The 17,661-nt window shown below is 45.0% G+C and overlaps 1 protein-coding gene and 1 long non-coding RNA gene across 2 annotated transcripts; one reads left to right on the top strand and one right to left on the bottom strand.

Annotated features, from left to right (window-relative positions):
• Positions 1 to 189: 189 nt before the first annotated feature.
• On the bottom strand, positions 190 to 17,524 carry SIRT1 (sirtuin 1). The gene is made up of 9 exons (XM_064429683.1): positions 17,032 to 17,524; positions 14,334 to 14,450; positions 13,194 to 13,435; positions 11,779 to 11,931; positions 10,538 to 10,685; positions 8,081 to 8,160; positions 4,414 to 4,600; positions 3,116 to 3,673; positions 190 to 2,226 (listed from the first exon to the last, which is right to left on the bottom strand). Exons 1-9 carry the CDS (start codon positions 17,468 to 17,470, stop codon positions 1,904 to 1,906), a joined length of 2,247 nt encoding a protein of 748 aa, XP_064285753.1. The 5' UTR covers positions 17,471 to 17,524; the 3' UTR covers positions 190 to 1,903.
• Positions 12,096 to 14,458, top strand: LOC135306149 (uncharacterized). The gene is made up of 2 exons (XR_010366990.1): positions 12,096 to 12,596; positions 14,253 to 14,458. It is a non-coding gene; the product is annotated as an uncharacterized LOC135306149 (long non-coding RNA).
• Positions 17,525 to 17,661: the final 137 nt, after the last annotated feature.

Genomic DNA, 17,661 nt, shown 5'->3' with positions numbered 1-17,661 from the left:
AGCTGCAGCCCCCAGGGAGCCCAGGGATAAACCCAGAATTCAGGGCAGCTTCACGCAGGCTTTGCCAGGGGCAGGTGGAAAAAACCATTTCATATCTAATGCCTTTCATTAGCCAGGGTGTACCTTGGCTTTATAGGGCATCACTAGTAAGTTTGTAAGGTATAGCTAGAAATTAATGGAAACCAGAAATCAAATGACAATTTTAATAGACTTTAGAACAGAGTGTACGAGTATAAAACACTGGTTTTGTATTTCAAAAGTTGCAGGAAGATAGCCAGTCATTTTAAACAGTCTTCTACAAAACATATGCCAGTAGATTACATAAAAGACACTATATACAATATAAAAGAGCGGAAACCAATCCTCACTGTAAAAATAATTTAAAACAAAGTATTTCAGTTTAAAATATCTCCTATAGCACAAACTAATACATTGTGACATGCAAGTGAAAACTAAACATATTGCATTCTTTAATGTAGCCAAATAAGAGCTGTGTTAAATTTGGACAATGAGACAACATGCCAACATTTCCCGATGAATACAGGAGGCTGTTCTTAAATATTTATTATTGTATTATGTTCAAAGAACAGCTACTATACATCTCCCAAAATATAATAAATATTAAAGCAAAGTATATGAATAATCTACATTGTTGAGTTCATTTGGGCCAATGCTGAAAAAGTGGTTTATAGAAAAATGCTGTTTCACTGACTACTGCACTGTGCAATTGTACAAAATAGTTCTAAAGGCTTGGAAACAATCTGCACTTGAACATTTGCAACGTCCAGTTTTAAGGCAGCCTCGCACTTGGGACGGCAGAGTGGGAAAAGCCGCTTTGCTCTCGTGTCCAGGGTGGACTGGCAGCTGGGAGGGGATTTCCCAGCTCGCTCAGGACCTCAGGCCAGCAGGTCCTTAATGCACGTGGAGCTCCAGAGGCTCCCACCACTGGGGTCAGTCTCTGCTGGGCTTGGTGCATCAGTGAGCACAGAGGAAGCTTCATTTCTGTGCCTTCTCACACGCTGGGAGGAACACTCTTCTCAACTCCGCTTCCACACTGGAGCCTTGGCAATTCCTCAAATGCTGTTTATAAAGCAGCTGCTCTAGACGTGACCTCTGGATACAGCGTGACAGACTCTGACTGGGGGATCCTTTCTTTTTAAATTGCTGGATTCTAACTGCTAAGGAGCCAATGTCAACAATGCTTCATGTCCACAGGAAGTCACACACGCAGCAACCTAAGCATTTCCACAGCACTTCTTCATCAAGCCAAAAACCATTGGATTCCTCAAGTGCTGCTGTCTTGTTTCCATCTTGCTATCTGCTTGCAATTAAGTATGTCTCAAACATACAAAGGAACTGTTAAAGCAAAAAAAATTAGCTGCCACAGTAGGTCTTAGAAAATGCCAGTGTTTAATGACAGACTAGGCGTGAATGAAAGGTTTAGCAGAAGCGTAAGAAGATTTTAAATAAACCAAAGTGTTACAAAGCAAGAGGTGTGAAAATACCATTCTTTGGTCTAAATTAGCTGTTCCCTTTATATTAGTTTAACATTCCAATGGCTTTTTCAAAACTGTTTTAAAATAATATAAGCTGAAATTTATTAAGCAAAAATATGTATTATATACATGGATGCCTGATCAGACAGATGAACTTAAAAGTGAACATAGTGACAGTTGTTTAGATAATCCTAGTACCTTAAAAAAAAGATGAGTTAGTGTTGAGTGCGCAGTAATAGATTTTTATTGAAAAAGGTAAAAAACTAAGCATGAAAATCTGTTTTAGTTATTTATAAACACTACATCCTTATGGTTTTGTTGCTCTAAATTCAGACGTAAACATTCATTCTGACATGCCAAAGCTCCTAATGCTGGTGGGAAGTTCCTGTAACCAGTCAGCGATCGTTTCACAGCGCCTTGCTCGGATGGTCCGTCCCTGCAGCTTCGTTTGTCTCAGCTGATTCCTCAGCTGCCAGTTCCTCCTGCTCGGCTCCATCCTCCCCGAATCCAGGCTCCTCCTCCCGCTCGGGAGCATCCTCATCCTCTATGCCATTGTAAAACTCCTCCATCTCACTCTCATCCTCCACATCTAAGCTCTGGCTGCGGCACGAGCCGCTCTCACTGCTGCTGCCACAAGAGCTGGAAGATATGATATCGTCTTCAGAATCCGAGTAAACCTCAGCACCGTGGAAGATGTAGCGATTGGGTGGCAAAAACAGATACTGAGTACCTGCAACAGAATGGAAACAGTCAGTGACATGCTGAAGTAAATGACTGCTGCAAGATCTTGTGCTTAGAAGGTACCTGCATCGGTCTGTTTTCAACAGTGACTCTCACCTGACAAATCAGATGACATGAAAATGCATTTATGCCCATGTATGTGTATTTATTATGAAGGGCAAAAGAAATGTTTCACTGGAAAGCTCAGTGTTCCTCCTCCCCCTCCCTCTGACACCAAAGAGAATTTATGCCGATTGTTCAGCAGCTGTTTTATGGGAACACATTCCCAGCTAAACTTCCTCTACCTGTGACAGAACAGGAGCCCCTGCATGGAGTATCAGACAAAGTCTAAACCCAGCCTTTCCTTTAGAAAATTGCACTTTAATTCCTGACTCCTGACATCAGTTAGAGGACTGAACACTGGAGGGCTTCCTTGGAAAGTCTAAACTTTCCTTAAAAACATGCCTCATTTCCACTGAGATCTTTAAGTCCTGTCATTACATTGTCTTCCAGCTCTACTGCAATACCAAATCATGCTTACTGTGACCAGCTTCTGAACACCTCAGGACCAAACTAACCTTTCTGAAAATGCATTTGAAAATGTTATGAAGGGATTTATTTTTTGATACCTACCTTTGGCCTCCTAAACTTTGATCTTTTAGGTGAGGATGTAATCACTGATTTTTAAACCTATTATGAAATACAAAAAATATTTCCTACTGGCTTTTCCAAAAGAAATAAACGGTTCAATGAGAGTTAGGTAGACACTTGTCTGAACAAAAATAGCCACCAAAACCCACTGATTGCCTCAAGAGTAACTTATTTATCACTTTAAAGTAAGTCTAGCATAAATGTGTCAGCCAAAAGGAAGCAAAATACTGAAAAGCATTAATACTTACCATCCAGCCTTTTGCTAATCTGTTCTTTTGCAGATCTGTTTACCCAACACTTCTTCACTATTTCACTCTTTTCTTTATTTTCTCCATCATTAGATCCATTTTCCTTCATTGTTTCAGAGTTCATTAGCTCATTAGCAGGGTTTTCAGGGTTTTCTGATGACACCTGTGTGTCCTGAGGCGTCTCCTCTGAGCAGGTCCCTTTAGTTTCAGAGGCAGGCTCACAGTTTTCTACCTTACATTCAGGTGGGTGTTCTGACACCACCGCAGTGTGGGGTGGGCTCATCCTTTCTGGGGAGCTGGAGCCTTCTGAAATGTTCAGAGGGGTTGGTGGGAGCTCAGCTGAGAGCGCTCCGAGCTCCTTGTGCGGCCGGGGAGGCTTTTCTGTGATCTCCGAAAGTTTTACCGAGTTGTAGCAAAGTTTTGTGTATTCACTACCCAACCTCTGACACAATTCATTGATAATAACATCACAGTCTCCAAGAAGCTCCACGTCAAAGTGTAGATGAGGCAAAGGTTCCCTATTAATTAAGATCTGAGGCACTTCATGGGGGATGGAACCTATAGATGGAAAAGAGAATTCAAAGGTAGTCACTTGGGTTTTACTTTCAGCAGAAACCTACTGAGAAAGCTCAGGCTTCTCTTCATGCCTTCACTTGCAACAAGACAAAACCAGCCAGATCGGGAAGGCAAGCCAGTCCCAAATTTTACAATGGTGGTTTGAGGTGCTGTGCCTACTGTAGCCTGCTAAGATAGGATTTTGCCCTCCATTTTTTCCCAGTTAAAAGCATTCCTCAATCACTGAAACACATATGCACAGAAATACTGGCTACAGTAATATTCAAAATACAGTAGTATTAAAAAGATTAAAATTAGTACTGTAATATCCTCAAAATATGTTGATTTGGTGCATTTGTTTTATGTACATAAGCACACATGAGGAATATACTGCTTTTGAGACGCTTCCTTTCTAAAGCCTTCAAGCCTTTCTAAAGCATATTGCAAGCCTTGGAGAGACATGAATCTTAGAATGGAGTCATTCAGGTTTAAGAGAGTAGTTTTTCAGATAATCATTTAATTATCTTGAGATCCACCTGGAGTGTAGAAAAAGCACTTTGAATTTTTTACTTTCTCAAATTTGCATTTCAGCTTTACATACGCAAGCAGCTTTCATCTTACAATTTAGTGGTGCTCACTGAATTGAGCCAAAGGTGTTTCTAAGAGCCTGGAGTTTCTTAACTGAGAATTCCACTTCTGATGCCATTTTTTAAAAGAAAGTATTACCAGAGACAGTCACTTACTTGGGATCAATGCTACTGGTCTTACTTTGAGTGAAGACCCAATGACAATGAGGAGATCCACTTCATTTTTGTCGTACTTCATGGCACGGTGGAACTGCTCAGGCAGGTTCTCCCCAAAGAACACAATGTCCGGCTTCATGATGGCCAGCAGCTCCTCGGGGGGGCAGCGGGGACAGCGGGGCACCACCTGCACACAACAGCCTGTCACTGCCCTGCAGGGCTGGCCTCTGAGACACAAGTGTCACTGCAGCCCCTGTCACTGCCCTGCAGGGCTGGCCTCTGAGACACAAGTGTCACTGCAGCCCCTGTCACTGCCCTGCAGGGCTGGCCTCTGAGACACAAGTGTCACTACAGCTCCTGTCACTGCCCTGCAGGGCTGGCCTCTGAGACACAAGTGTCACTGCAGCCCCTGTCACTGCCCTGCAGGGCTGGCCTCTGAGACACAAGTGTCACTACAGCCCCTGTCACTGCCCTGCTGGCCTCTGAGACACAAGTGTCACTGCAGCCCCTGTCACTGCCCTGCAGGGCTGGCCTCTGAGACACAAGTGTCACTGCAGCCCCTGTCACTGCCCTGCTGGCCTCTGAGACACAAGTGTCACTGCAGCCCCTGTCACTGCCCTGCAGGGCTGGCCTCTGAGACACAAGTGTCACTGCAGCCCCTGTCACTGCCCTGCTGGCCTCTGAGACACAAGTGTCACTACAGCTCCTGTCACTGCCCTGCAGGGCTGGCCTCTGAGACACAAGTGTCACTGCAGCCCCTGTCACTGCCCTGCAGGGCTGGCCTCTGAGACACAAGTGTCACTGCAGCCCCTGTCACTGCCCTGCTGGCCTCTGAGACACAAGTGTCACTGCAGCCCCTGTCACTGCCCTGCAGGGCTGGCCTCTGAGACACAAGTGTCACTGCAGCCCCTGTCACTGCCCTGCTGGCCTCTGAGACACAAGTGTCACTGCAGCCCCTGTCACTGCCCTGCAGGGCTGGCCTCTGAGACACAAGTGTCACTGCAGCCCCTGTCACTGCCCTGCAGGGCTGGCCTCTGAGACACAAGTGTCACTACAGCCCCTGTCACTGCCCTGCTGGCCTCTGAGACACAAGTGTCACTGCAGCCCCTGTCACTGCCCTGCAGGGCTGGCCTCTGAGACACAAGTGTCACTGCAGCCCCTGTCACTGCCCTGCTGGCCTCTGAGACACCCACATGTGTCACTGCAGCCCCTGTCACTGCCCTGCTGGCCTCTGAGACACCCACATGTGTCACCACAGCCCCTGTTACTGCCCTGCTGGCCTCTGAGACACAAGTGTCACTGCAGCCCCTGTCACTGCCCTGCAGGGCTGGCCTCTGAGACACCCACATGTGTCAGTGCAGCCCCTGTCACTGTCCTGCAGGGCTGGCCTCTGAGACACTCACATATCTCACAGGCACTTATTTTGGCAGAGACAGGGAAGTTTGAGTGATATTTCCTAATTTCATTGTTCTGTGGATGTACATTTCTTACTGCTGCCTGCTCAGGGAAATAAAGCTACAGCAGGAATATAGAGGGAGAAACCAGGCAGGTCTATAGCACAAGCCAAAGTCCAGGAGTCATGCTCAACACCAACAGAGCACACCCCCCCCCATTTGACAGGAACAGACTTTTCATAGTTTAACTGGAACAAAAACTGAAATTTCACTATCAGGTTCCAGTTGAGGATCTGATACAAACCCTGTCCTAATCCAAGAGTCTTTTGTGGAGCTTTACCTGGAGTTTCTCCTCTCCTCCCAAAGGTTACATGTGTTGGGCACACAAAGCTACAGGGCACTGTAGCAGGCAGCTGGCTAAGAGCATACAGGACAAGAACAGAGGCCAGAACTTGCTTGGTCTCTATTTTAAACTTGTCTAATTCCTCCAGAAATAGAGAATCCTGCTTCACTAACAGAAGTGGTCACTAGTTAGGTTTGTGCAGAAGTAGATGCCCTTTTTTCCCGAGCCAGGAGTTTTCTGATCTTTGGGACCTCTTTCAACTCTTTCTTATCTAAAGACTTTTTAAGAGAGAAGAAAAGTAAGAAAGTGAGTGATAGATGTACAGATAATACTGAGCAATTTCCTTCTAATAGTTCAAGTCTTTTTAGCTGTAGTGTTAAAATATAACACTTCACAATAAGTCCAAGGAGCTGCAATGATATAGAAACTATCACAAGCTACAAATTAGAGCTATAAAGGTGTAAAGATATGTATATTACCTATTGAAAAATACCTGAAAAGTGACATTTAAATGCATAAGAAGTCCCTACTATACAGAGAACAGCTACAGAAGAAGTCATGTAGAATGTTGAAAGTTTAAATGAAAGAACTAATTTTACAGATACCTGCAGTGGGACAGAAGACAATACTCTCCAAATTAGAAAATATCACAAGTAGAAGGCCTTCCTCTAGTGTCAAATGATCTTTCCCAAAAATTAAAGTGTTTGAACAAAGAAAAGACTTTTGGATGGATGCCTCGTGGGATAAAAAGCAATTTGGCACAAGAGCTAGCAACTGGTGTGGTGGAAACCTTCACCCTGTACCCAAGCAAGAAAGCACCCAATAATTCCACCATCAAGGGAAACCAACTGAAGGAACCCCAAAAAGGAGCAGATGGCTAGAATGTGTCTTGGACTTTTCCCTCAGATCTTTGTATATTAGAAAGAGAAAATCTAACTCCAGCTGGCTCTGGAGGTAAAGGAGCACAAAATATCTGTAGGATGTTCTTAAAAAAATATTCTTAATAGCAGAGTAAACCAAAATTCACATTTGGTAATTAGTGGTACAAGGCTTCAGGCTTATGAGATTCACATTTCTTAAAGGTTTAACTCAAACATCTCTTCTGAAAGATTCCATTCCACATATAATGCCTGAAGGATTTACATCCCTTCCATGTTTCTCATCTAAAGTTGCAACTGTGGACTCTGAAGCATTTATCAAAAAATCAATGAGCCTGCAGAAGAGTCCCTTTCATTTGCATAAACAATTTTGATCACAGAATCATCACCTCTGTTCCTTTAAAAGAAGGGGAAGAAGAGCAAAGGCAGAGAGGGTCTCTCCAAGTCAAAGGTTCATCTGCTCTGGCAGAGCAGAGCCAACTCCTGCCTTGGTCCCAGGTCACTTGACACCCAGACGTGGGGAGTTTGGAACATGGAATAGTTCAGGGTCCTAGAACACCAACATCCCACTTGATCCTTGCTCTAGCCTCATCTGTGGTTAGCAATTTCTCCATGTATCAGCTACTCTTTGAAACACATTTTTAATACAGGAAAACGCTCTAAGAGCAACCAGAGTTACAAAAGGCTAAGAATGCTTTCTCAGTGTGGCTCCAAATTCAGATCAATGTAAACCAAGTATAAATCCAACTTTCTGCTTACCATTTAACCTCTACTTTTTATCAGAGGAGCCATTAAAAATGGACTCTTAAGGTTCTGTTCTGATTTTTGCCATTACCTAATTTTTGCAGTACAGTATTTGAGTATACTTTTAAATACCAGAGGAAATGCTAAAATACAGAGAGGCACTTCTTTGAAATACATGCAGAGAAATGGAGGCTTTTAAAAGCAGATCTTGTAAGTAATCCCAGTGTGGTGGTTCAGGGTTTGGTTTGGGGTGTTTTTGGGAGAATTACTTATTAGAAAGCTGCAGTGAGTTAAAGTAGATTTTTTACCTGATTGAAAATATCTCCTCGAACAACTTCACAATCAACTTTGTATTTACAGATCAGGCAGGAAGCTGTTGCAAAGGAACCTGAGGGGAAAAACCCGTATGGTAACATCAGGATTTTTAGTCATTCAGATTTGGTCTCGTGCCCAAGCTGTTTTGACAAAAAGGCTGTTACGTTGCAGTGCTACAGAAATCAGGCATTAAAAAAGGTAATGTAAAATTAAGAGGAGATCCTTGTAATACTAGAAGTTGTTGTTCTAGGTGTTAGTCAGCAGAAATCTTGTTTTAGGAGTAGCCATATACCACATGCATGTCAACACAAATGATTCTGTGTCCTCTCACTGCCCTGAGCTGTGCAAGCATCTGTGCAAAGACAAGGAGCAGAGAGCAGCAACTGCCCTTCTCGTTACACAGCAGTGGTGCTGCAAACAGCATCAGCAGCACAGGAGCCCACAGCAGCTCCACACAGGGTAGCACACAATCACTAAGGAAATGCATTTGTACAGACAATAGGCTTTCAGGGTATTGTATCTGGGTAAGACAAAGAGAGTGAAAGCACAGAAAAACCTGGAGCAGATCATTCATGAGCAACTGGCAGCTCAGCTCTGCTGATCACTGCAGGCCTGCAAACTGCACAGCTTCTGAAACCTTGCTCAGCACTGCAGCTCCCCCAGCGTGAGGGATTCCAAGGACTATGGGAGGCATGACAATTATTTGCTCACTTTAATTAGCTGATAGTAATAATTCAGAGCTTTATACAGCACATTAGGGACACGTCTGTCAGGCTCGCAGACCCAACTCAGAGGCATTTGCTGTACTTCTCTGCAGCTCTGTTATGTGAATTATTTTTCACCAGCAGAAGTTTGGTGCCCATGCACGAGCCATTCCCAGCCAGCAGGCCACAGCCTCTGCTCACTCAGCTCCAGCAATGGCAAGGAATACAATCTAATTCCAGATGCACTGGTTGAATGCAAGAGCCATTTTAAATACAGCAGAATGCATCTCAGACACCACAGTTCTCATAGGAGGAACTGTACTGTAGGTCTGCAGTGACAGATGGGTCTGAAGGTTCACATAAGAGCTCCCCAAATCACTGCAAGGTTCTTTGTTAACTGCTCATGATTAACTTGCTATTTCCCCAGCCACAGAAAAAAGTAGAATAAGTACAGAAGTGTGAACCTCACAGAAGAGTTTTGGTTTCTCTCCAGCCACCATCATTAGGTAACAACCATTTATTAAAGAGCAGTAGCTGCAGGTCAGATAAAGCTTGATGGGCTCAAAACAACCTTTGCTCATTTCCAAAGGCCTCAAAATCTCCAAGTACACATGCTTTTAAAGAATCTGTGTCATTCAGAATCACCTGATACAGAACATACATTAAAGATGGTCTGTGGTCCCATCCCTGCAGTGTGCAACTGGAAAAATGGGGAGCTTGAGCACAGCAGTGATGTGCAAAAACCCAGGCAGGTAAGAGGTTTGTGATAAATGCCTCAGATGAAATGCCAACCAAAAGAAAATGTGTGACACAGTAAGCACAGATGGAAACCAGCCCTGGGGCTGGGGAGCTGACTGGCAGATGCAGCTGTGTGCTGCTTGGGCCCCATTCAGAGCACTGTGCTTGCTCTGCCTGGAGAATCAAAGCCCCCGGACCTGGCACTGAGCTAAGCTTTGTAGGTATGGAAACCACACGAGCTGGGCCCCTGGCAAAGGTGCAATTAGATGGATGGGCCTTACAAACATGCCAGTGCTGCTTTTAGATGATTTATGTATCTGAAGTTTACTAAATGATCCAAACATGCATTTAAGAACTAATGTTCTGAATACTTTTAATGAAAATTAATCCTTGGACTTTCAGCTTGACATATGCAAGTCCTTGGAAATGGAAAGCATATCAAGCAATTAAAGCAATTCCACTTAATTAGGCCTCATAATTACAGAATCTGTATGACACTGAAGGTGTAACAAGATGATCTTCAGTTCAACTGAACTGGTGATTAATCCTCAATGTTTTATACATGAGGTGGAGTCACTGAAGTGTCAGGATATTTTAGGATTTCAGTGGAATATAACCTAAATAAAGAGTCAGCTAACACCCAGACTCCCATTCCATTGATGGGCAGTGACAGGGACCTATGACAAGACTGGTTTCCATGTTATGTTGTCACACAGAAGCAATGCATTTTAGAAGTTACAGTCCAAGCTTGTGCCAACAGGGTGTGGATCTTTACTGATACACACACCCTTCATCAAGCTCAATTCCTGAAGAGTTATTTCTACTTGAAGCATTCCTGATTTAAATGTAAGCTGTCTAAAACAAAACTTCAGCATTTAAAAATCAGAATATTTGTTGGCAAGAGACAGGAATTCAAGGAAAGAAAGTTTAATTCCAACAGCGATTACCTTGTCACATGCACCAGTAAGAATTCCCACAGGGAAAATAAGTGAAACTAAACCCACTAACCATGACACTGTATTATCCTCTGGATTCCTGCCACCTGTTCCAGTGTGTCTATGTTCTGAGTGTAGTTGCGAAGGAGTTTTCCTTCTTTATCCATCAAAGCGATGAACTTGTGACAGAGAGATGGCTGGAACTGGCCTGGGTAGATTTCCTAGGGAATTCAGAAGCACATTAGACAGTGGAAGTGATACAGAGTCTTCACCTGAGCTGGGCACTGTCCCCAGCCAGCCCAGAGCCCCTTGCCCTGGTCTCTCCCTGTGCCCTTGCCCACTGCCCTGCATCCAGCTCCTTTTCCCTCTGCTCAGCTCCTCAGCAAGGCAGGAGCAACTGCTCCATGCAAGCTGGGATTTTGGTTTTACACAGCATAAAAGCAATGTTTAGATATTTTTCTGGTTTTGAGAATTATGAAATAGGAAAGCTTTCTCTCCTTTGTCAAGTATCAAGTGACCTCAATATTTGTTACTAAAAACATGCATTCTGATGGACAGAAAAGGAGGAGGAGGAGGAGGAGTGAAAAAGTAGAAAAGTAAAAAGTAGCCGCTAAATTAGATTTGGGCTTTTCTGGTAAAACCTGTGTGTAACAGGTTTCAAGTAAGTTGATTTTTTTGCTTGCTGTGGTGTTTTTTTGGCAGGGGGTGGGGTTTTCTTTGTGGGGGTGGTGTTTTTTTAATACTAAAACCCAAAGGAAGTGAGTATACTAATGAGCATCAAAATTAGTTACTATCTGGATAGGAGGCTTTCAGAGAAAGCCAAGCACAAAAAGAATGCATTGGGTTTTCTTTTCCAGTCTTTGTAACAGGACAGAGCAGTAGTATGAATTGTGACCAAACAGAAGAAGGAATGAGCACAAGCAGTGGTGACTGATTTTCACAAGTCCTTACTGGTCCTGTAGACATTCTTATATCTTGGGTTTGATTTTTTTTGGTCCCAAGGAAATTGAAGACTAAATGCAATTGGGGTTGTTTTGTTGGGTTTTTTTTGTTTCTCCATATGTCTACAGTTTCTACAATTCCTTCTTGTCTAAGAGACATAATCACTGCTTTTGATACTGTTTAATATCACTGAGATCTTTTCAATCATGTGAAATATTTTTTTATATAATGAACTTACAACAGGAACAGTAAAATAAGCTTTAAAAAGAGAGAGAATATTGCTGAACAGTTTTTAGTTTTTATGTGAGTTATGCATTTTAATCTTGTCATCTGTCTTTACTGACCAAGACAAGCACTGTTGGAAAACCATACCTTTGCAAACTTAAAAAACGGCCTGGGATCCTTTCTGAAGTATTCTATATCAAACATTGCTTGAGGATCTGGAAGGTCTGGGAAGTCTACAGCCAGGCGTGCATAGATGCCATCTCTGGATCTAAAGTCAGGTATTCCACAAGACACTGACACCTGAAATATATTTTTGCAATCTGAAATAAGTGAAACTACATATTGGACTATAAAGTGTTGCTCTGGGAAACCACACTTCTGTATGCTCAGTGCTCAGAAACATTAAGAACAAAACCAGTCTGGGTTCTCTGTATTTATTTTTCCTTTTTTTTTTTTTTTTTTTTTTTTTGGTCCAATATAACAATTCCCAAATCACAATCAGGAGAAATAGCACAGAAACAAAATCTGACAAGTGGACAAAAATCCCTTTAGTACAGTCTGCACAAGTAATAACAGGATATCAGAACTTGGTTTTACCACTGGAAGCTTTGTAAGATGCGAACAAAAATTTAGAGCATTACTGCATTATATTGAATTATTAATTGTTCACTGATCTGCCAACTCAGGCTTAGATATGATGGTTGATATTTAATTTTTTTTTAACATGCTAACAGACTAACAGAATAGTCTTGCTCTAAAAAAATATATTCTTACTTCTGAACAATAAGCCTCTTTTGATAAAAGTTGTTTATTGATAAACATTGCTTATCAAAGCATTGTAGTAGTCAATAAGGACTGAAATCACTGTTTCAGACTACCCCAAAACAGCATGGGAAGAGGAGGGGAAACAGGTGCATGCAAGTATGGAAAGAGCAAGATTGGGAGTAGCAGCACTCTTCTAAAAGGTAATTTTAATTACTCATCTGCTCTGAATCCTGTCACACCATATGTGTGTGAACAACAGAAGCAAGAAATGATCTGGTGCACAGGTACAGAGCTGCAAATGTGCAGCAGTTCAGAAATGTTCTTCAGTCAAACAGTGAGTAACTTTATCACCATCACAGAGCACCATGTGCTGAAAGTAACATTCAGTCTGCTGAAATCTGATCAAACTGTCCTTATCATCATCCTCCTCCTCTTCCCCCCAACTCTTTTCAAATCCTATTCTTCTAGTCCCTCAAGCTCCATTTTAAGATTTTAAGAGATCCGCTGAGATTTTGATTAAAAAAGCCATCTCTTTTGTCTGAAGACTAGGATAGAAAAAGTTCTGGACAGGTGATGTGTTCTTATTCCATAACTGTTCTGCATGGGAGCAGCTGTTTACACGTTTCTGTGTCTAAGAATACTTTGTTCTGAGAAGAGAGTTGGTGTAATGCCCAGTGGAAGCTGCAGTGGGCTGGACTCTTCCCCCAGCACAGTGACTTGCTCCCATCCCTGCATGCTGTACTGAAGCACTGAACCAACCTGGCTCCACATTTTCACACTGACATTGCAATACCTACCCCAGCTCCAGTCAAGACCATGATCTTCTTGCACTCCTGCAGAAGTTTCACAGCATCATCGATGCTGTTAATATCTTTCCTCTTCTTCCTTTTTGGTGGCTCTGAAAGGATGTTGATCACGATTTGCCACAGAGTCATGTCATCCAGTTCAGGTGGGGGGATCGTTTCTGGCAGCAGGTCCTTCAGAATCGTCCGTGGGTCTGTACCCAGCATGAGATGCTGCTGAACAAAAGTGTAGGGACCTAAGAAAATTTAAAAATACAGATATTTGAAACAGAGTCAGGTACTGCAGATGATCATGGTTATTGTTTCATTTATTAACACTTACTAGTACAGTTTCATTAATCCAATTTAATGCTCCATTCATCAAACCCCCTGTATTTTGATCTAAACTCTGAAGTGAGAGCTGGGCATTTTATTTATTTATCATTATTTTATGTTAACCCATGAAGGATTTCATAGAAAGTCAGTCAAGTAAAAATCCCAGTTCACAGCAAACTTAACCTCTTTTAGAGGTGCAACAGGATTTTCACAGTGTCTCCATCTGTACTGTACATTTGGTATTTACAGGAATAAGCTGAAAACAAACAAAAACAAACAACAAATATACATATACTTTCAAGTGGTATTATAAACCATCACTCGAAACAGACACAGAGCCCAGAAATCCAGGGATTTTTGTTGGTTTTTTGGTCATCTAACGTGAATTATTTCAGACATTACCTCCTCAAGCCACTAAATCAATCTTTCCAGAAACACTCAAGATGAGGGCTCGCTGTCCTAAAATCACACCTTCTTGTTCCTTAAAGAATTAATACTAAGTAGGCAGGCTATAGAAATATGCCATAAATTAGTCTAATTTAGTGAACCTGTGTGTATGCTTTTAATAGGGATTGTGGCAGGATTTCTATTCAAGAAAAAAGTAAGACATTGACAATCTTAAATCAAAATACAGCAAGTTTAAAGGGATTCATTTTTAAACTCCTTAAATAACATACAGAATACAGCCAACACCTCTAAGCTGTTCAGAAGCACTAATTGCTAATATTTTTGCAACAGGAAAAATAATTTGAATACTGGGGAGGATTAAGTGACTGTTCAAAGGCAAAGAGCATCCAAGAACATGCTCCAGGCTTCTACCTATACGTGGTCTTGGGGTCCAGTCACTGGAACTTGCATGTGAGGCTCTGTCTTCTTCATCACTGTCACAGGAGTGAAAGCCATTGGCTATGATTTCATCGCTGAGGAGGAAGTTATCTGCAAGACAGCACAACCAGGGGGTTACACTCCAGCCCAAGGACACAGTGTATCTTCAAACAGATCACAAAACCAAAAATCATGTGCTCAATCAGCAGTTTTGTCACTTAGGCACAGAAAATGTCTATTTTCCTTCACATTTATAGATATACTTCCAAGCTGTTGGTAGATTTACTGCAGGGTTTGCTACCTCAATGCTGGATTTCAGGGGACTGCACGCTGACCTTGGTGAAATCTCATTCTCTGAAGTGTTGGGCATTATGGATATTTCACCATAGAAAAAATCCCAATGTTTTAAAAGTATAATTAAAAATGTCTTTCCCTTACAATTCTCCCTGCATTCAGCTCATTGAAAAACTGGGTGAAATGAAAACATGTCACCATTGCAGCCAGGTCTTTGACTAGGTTTTAAGAACATTTTAACAGCATTTTGAAAGAGACCCACAAGTGCACACTTGCTACAACGAATTCACAGGATTTGGTGAGGGTGTTACCTTGCAGCTCAGCTGTATTTGCTGACCACATACACAATTTATGACATTTCAGCTGTGACACAGACCATGCTCCCCTGTACCACCTTCACTAAGTTTCTCTCACCCATTTGGCCCTGCAGCTGGGTCTGGTGCCAGTCACCTGGGCTCAGCCCGTGGCCTGGAGCCAGAGTAACTCGAGCTAACTAACTCCATCCCAGCCTCGATGAGCCAGCCCAGGGCAGAACAAGGCACTTGTGTTACTGAGCTCACACTGAAGGGGAAATCTAAATTCCAACCTGAGCAGCTTGATAGAATTTAGACTACTCAACCTTTTTTACTGGCTTTATTAGAAATTGCCTCAGCGCCAGCTGTTGAAAATCTAAGATATGAACAAAGAACAAATTTCAGTCGTGCTCTGTAAAGCAAAGCATCTATACAGTAGTTCTCAGTCTCTTATCTGAAGAAGTTAAGAACCCCCTGCACTATTTTAGCTGTTATTCTACTTGATTCTCAAAAAAAGAACACCACAAACACCATCACGTTTATTCAGAGGTTGTGTTCCTCTTCAAGCCCTTCTCCTTGTTGGCATAAATATTTTATTTTTGATTAGAAAAGAGATCAATGACAGAAATTTGTTGTTGGTTCTTGCTGTCTTGTTCTTCTGAGGCCACAGGTGCTCACAGACATTACTATTTCCTATTAATCTATTGATTTACAGTGTCCAACGAGTTCCATCTTGTTATGCACGAAGTCAGTGAACACATGGAGAATTTTGGAGAAGGAAAAAGTGCATTAGTACGCATCAGTAACTGCGAGGTGCAAGCTTAACCTGAGGAACCTTTATGGCTTCTGTATCAAGGAGCAAAGCCTACGCTGTGAAAGGCTCCTCACACACAGGCCACAGAGCCTGGGATTTAGGAAACAGTGACAGATACAAGCAGGATAAAGTAACAGTTTAAACTGTAACACTCCCTGAGTGTTCCTCAAAGGATCAGAGCGGGTATTGCTGGCCAGAACTCCACCAGCCACAGCAAAACACGCCTGAGGCTGGGAGGGACCCGAGCAAAAGGCTTCGTGTAAGGCACTGGTAAGAGATCACTGGCTTTGCTCTGAGCTGTTCCAGTGGAGTTCAAAACTGAGGCTGTTCCAGGTTTATTCTATACCCGTTCCTTTTGAACTGCTTTTGCACAGACAAAAAGTTTCCATAGAGTTTTACTATAAAGTATCTTTAACTGCATTCCTAGATAAAATGTAAAGACTACTGGCAGAATGCAATGTCTGACATTTTAATAAATCTTTCCAAAACACTGCTTTAAAAAAAAAGGCCAACGTTAACAACTCCAACAAAACACAACTCCAATCTGATCAGTTTGTACTGTGAGTTACTTTCACAGTGATGCTGCCCACCAGTACACTTCAAATATGATCTGAAAGAAACTTTTTAGAAATATTAGTTTAGTTTTGTGCTGCAGTCACTCAAACCTTAGCCAAGACTGTCACTTGCAGTTCTTTAAAGAACTCGTCAAGAATGCTGCTCCTGAGCCTATGTGCAAGTTTCTAAGGATCAGAAATAAAATAACTAACACAGCACAGATTATGAAAAGGAAACCGGGTTTACAATTTTTCACTTTTAATAACTTATTGCAAGCAACAGAGCAGAATAAGTGTTCTGAGGGCCGAGAGCTGAGCCGCTGTGCCCGTGCGGCACACGGCGCGGGGCCGGAGCTGCCCCGGCCGGCGGAGCCGCGGCCGCAGCGCCCGGGGTTCGCTCCGAGCGCGGGGCCGGGCCCGCAGCGCCCGGGGTTCGCTCCGAGCGCGGGGCCGGGCCCGCAGCGCCCGGGGTTCGCTCCGAGCGCGGGGCCGGGCCCGCAGCGCCCGGGGTTCGCTCCGAGCGCGGGGCCGGGCCCGCAGCGCCCGGGGTTCGCTCCGAGCGCGGGGCCGGGCCCGCAGCGCCCGGGGTTCGCTCCGAGCGCGGGGCCGGGCCCGCAGCGCCCGCGCTCACCGCGGCCGGCCGCCGACACCGCGCCCCGTGCGACACCGGGCCGGGCCGGAGCGGGGAGGAGGGAGCGGGGAGGAGGGGAGGGGGGAAGGGAGGGGTCGGTCCTCACCGGGATGCGGGGCCGGCACGGCGGCCGCCCCGTTCGAACACTGCGCCCGCCCGCAGCCCGGGGCCGCCTCCGCCGCGTCTTCGCCGGGCGCCGCCTCCGCGCCCTCCCCCTGGTCCCGCCGCGGAGGCGGCTCCGCCCGGGGCAGGCCCCGCGGCGCGGCCCCGCTGTCCGCGCCGCTCCGCGCCGCCGCCGCCCGGCCGCCGTCCTCCCGCTCCGCCCGGCCGCCATCGGCCGCCTCTGCCGCCGCCCCCCCCGGCGGCTCCGCGGGCACGGCGGCGGCGGGCGCAGGCGGCGGCGGCGCCGCGGCGCGGTCGGGGCGCGGCGCGGGCGCGGCGCTCCCCGATCCGCGGCGGTGCCGCTTGGCCGCGGGCTCGGCGCTGTCGCTGCCGGGGCCGGCGGGGCCGCGCGGGCGGAGCGGCGCAGCGTCCCCGTCCGCCATCTTGGCGCCGCCGCAGCCGCCGCCCCCCTCGCGCCCGGCCCCCCCCTCCCCCCCTCCCGCCGCGGGCAGCGCCGCCGCACGTGACCGCGGCACGTGACCGGGCAACAACAAACCGGGGCACGTGACCGGGGGCGCTGCCGGAGTCACGTGGCGCTCGCACCGCCTCCCGCAGCCGGCCCCGGCATGGCCCG

The sequence above is a fragment of the Passer domesticus genome, chromosome 8 (assembly GCF_036417665.1).
Source record: "Passer domesticus isolate bPasDom1 chromosome 8, bPasDom1.hap1, whole genome shotgun sequence".
NCBI classification, from domain to species: Eukaryota; Metazoa; Chordata; class Aves; order Passeriformes; family Passeridae; genus Passer; species Passer domesticus.
The sequence above is the reverse complement of the archived record's forward strand: the minus strand, read 5'-3'. Positions and strand labels throughout refer to the sequence as shown.

What these genes read in the sequence shown, in the direction of transcription:
- SIRT1 (XM_064429683.1), bottom strand. Translation starts at nt 17,470, where the DNA reads ATGGCGGACGGGGACGCTGCGCCGCTCCGCCCGCGCGGCCCCGCCGGC. An exon ending in GACCCCAAGACCACGTATAG is followed by an intron (nt 13,436 to 14,333) that starts GTAGAAGCCTGG and finishes AAATTTTCTTAG; the next exon opens with GTCCCTACACTTTTGTTCAG. An exon ending in TGGTCTTGACTGGAGCTGGG is followed by an intron (nt 11,932 to 13,193) that starts GTAGGTATTGCA and finishes AATATATTTCAG; the next exon opens with GTGTCAGTGTCTTGTGGAAT.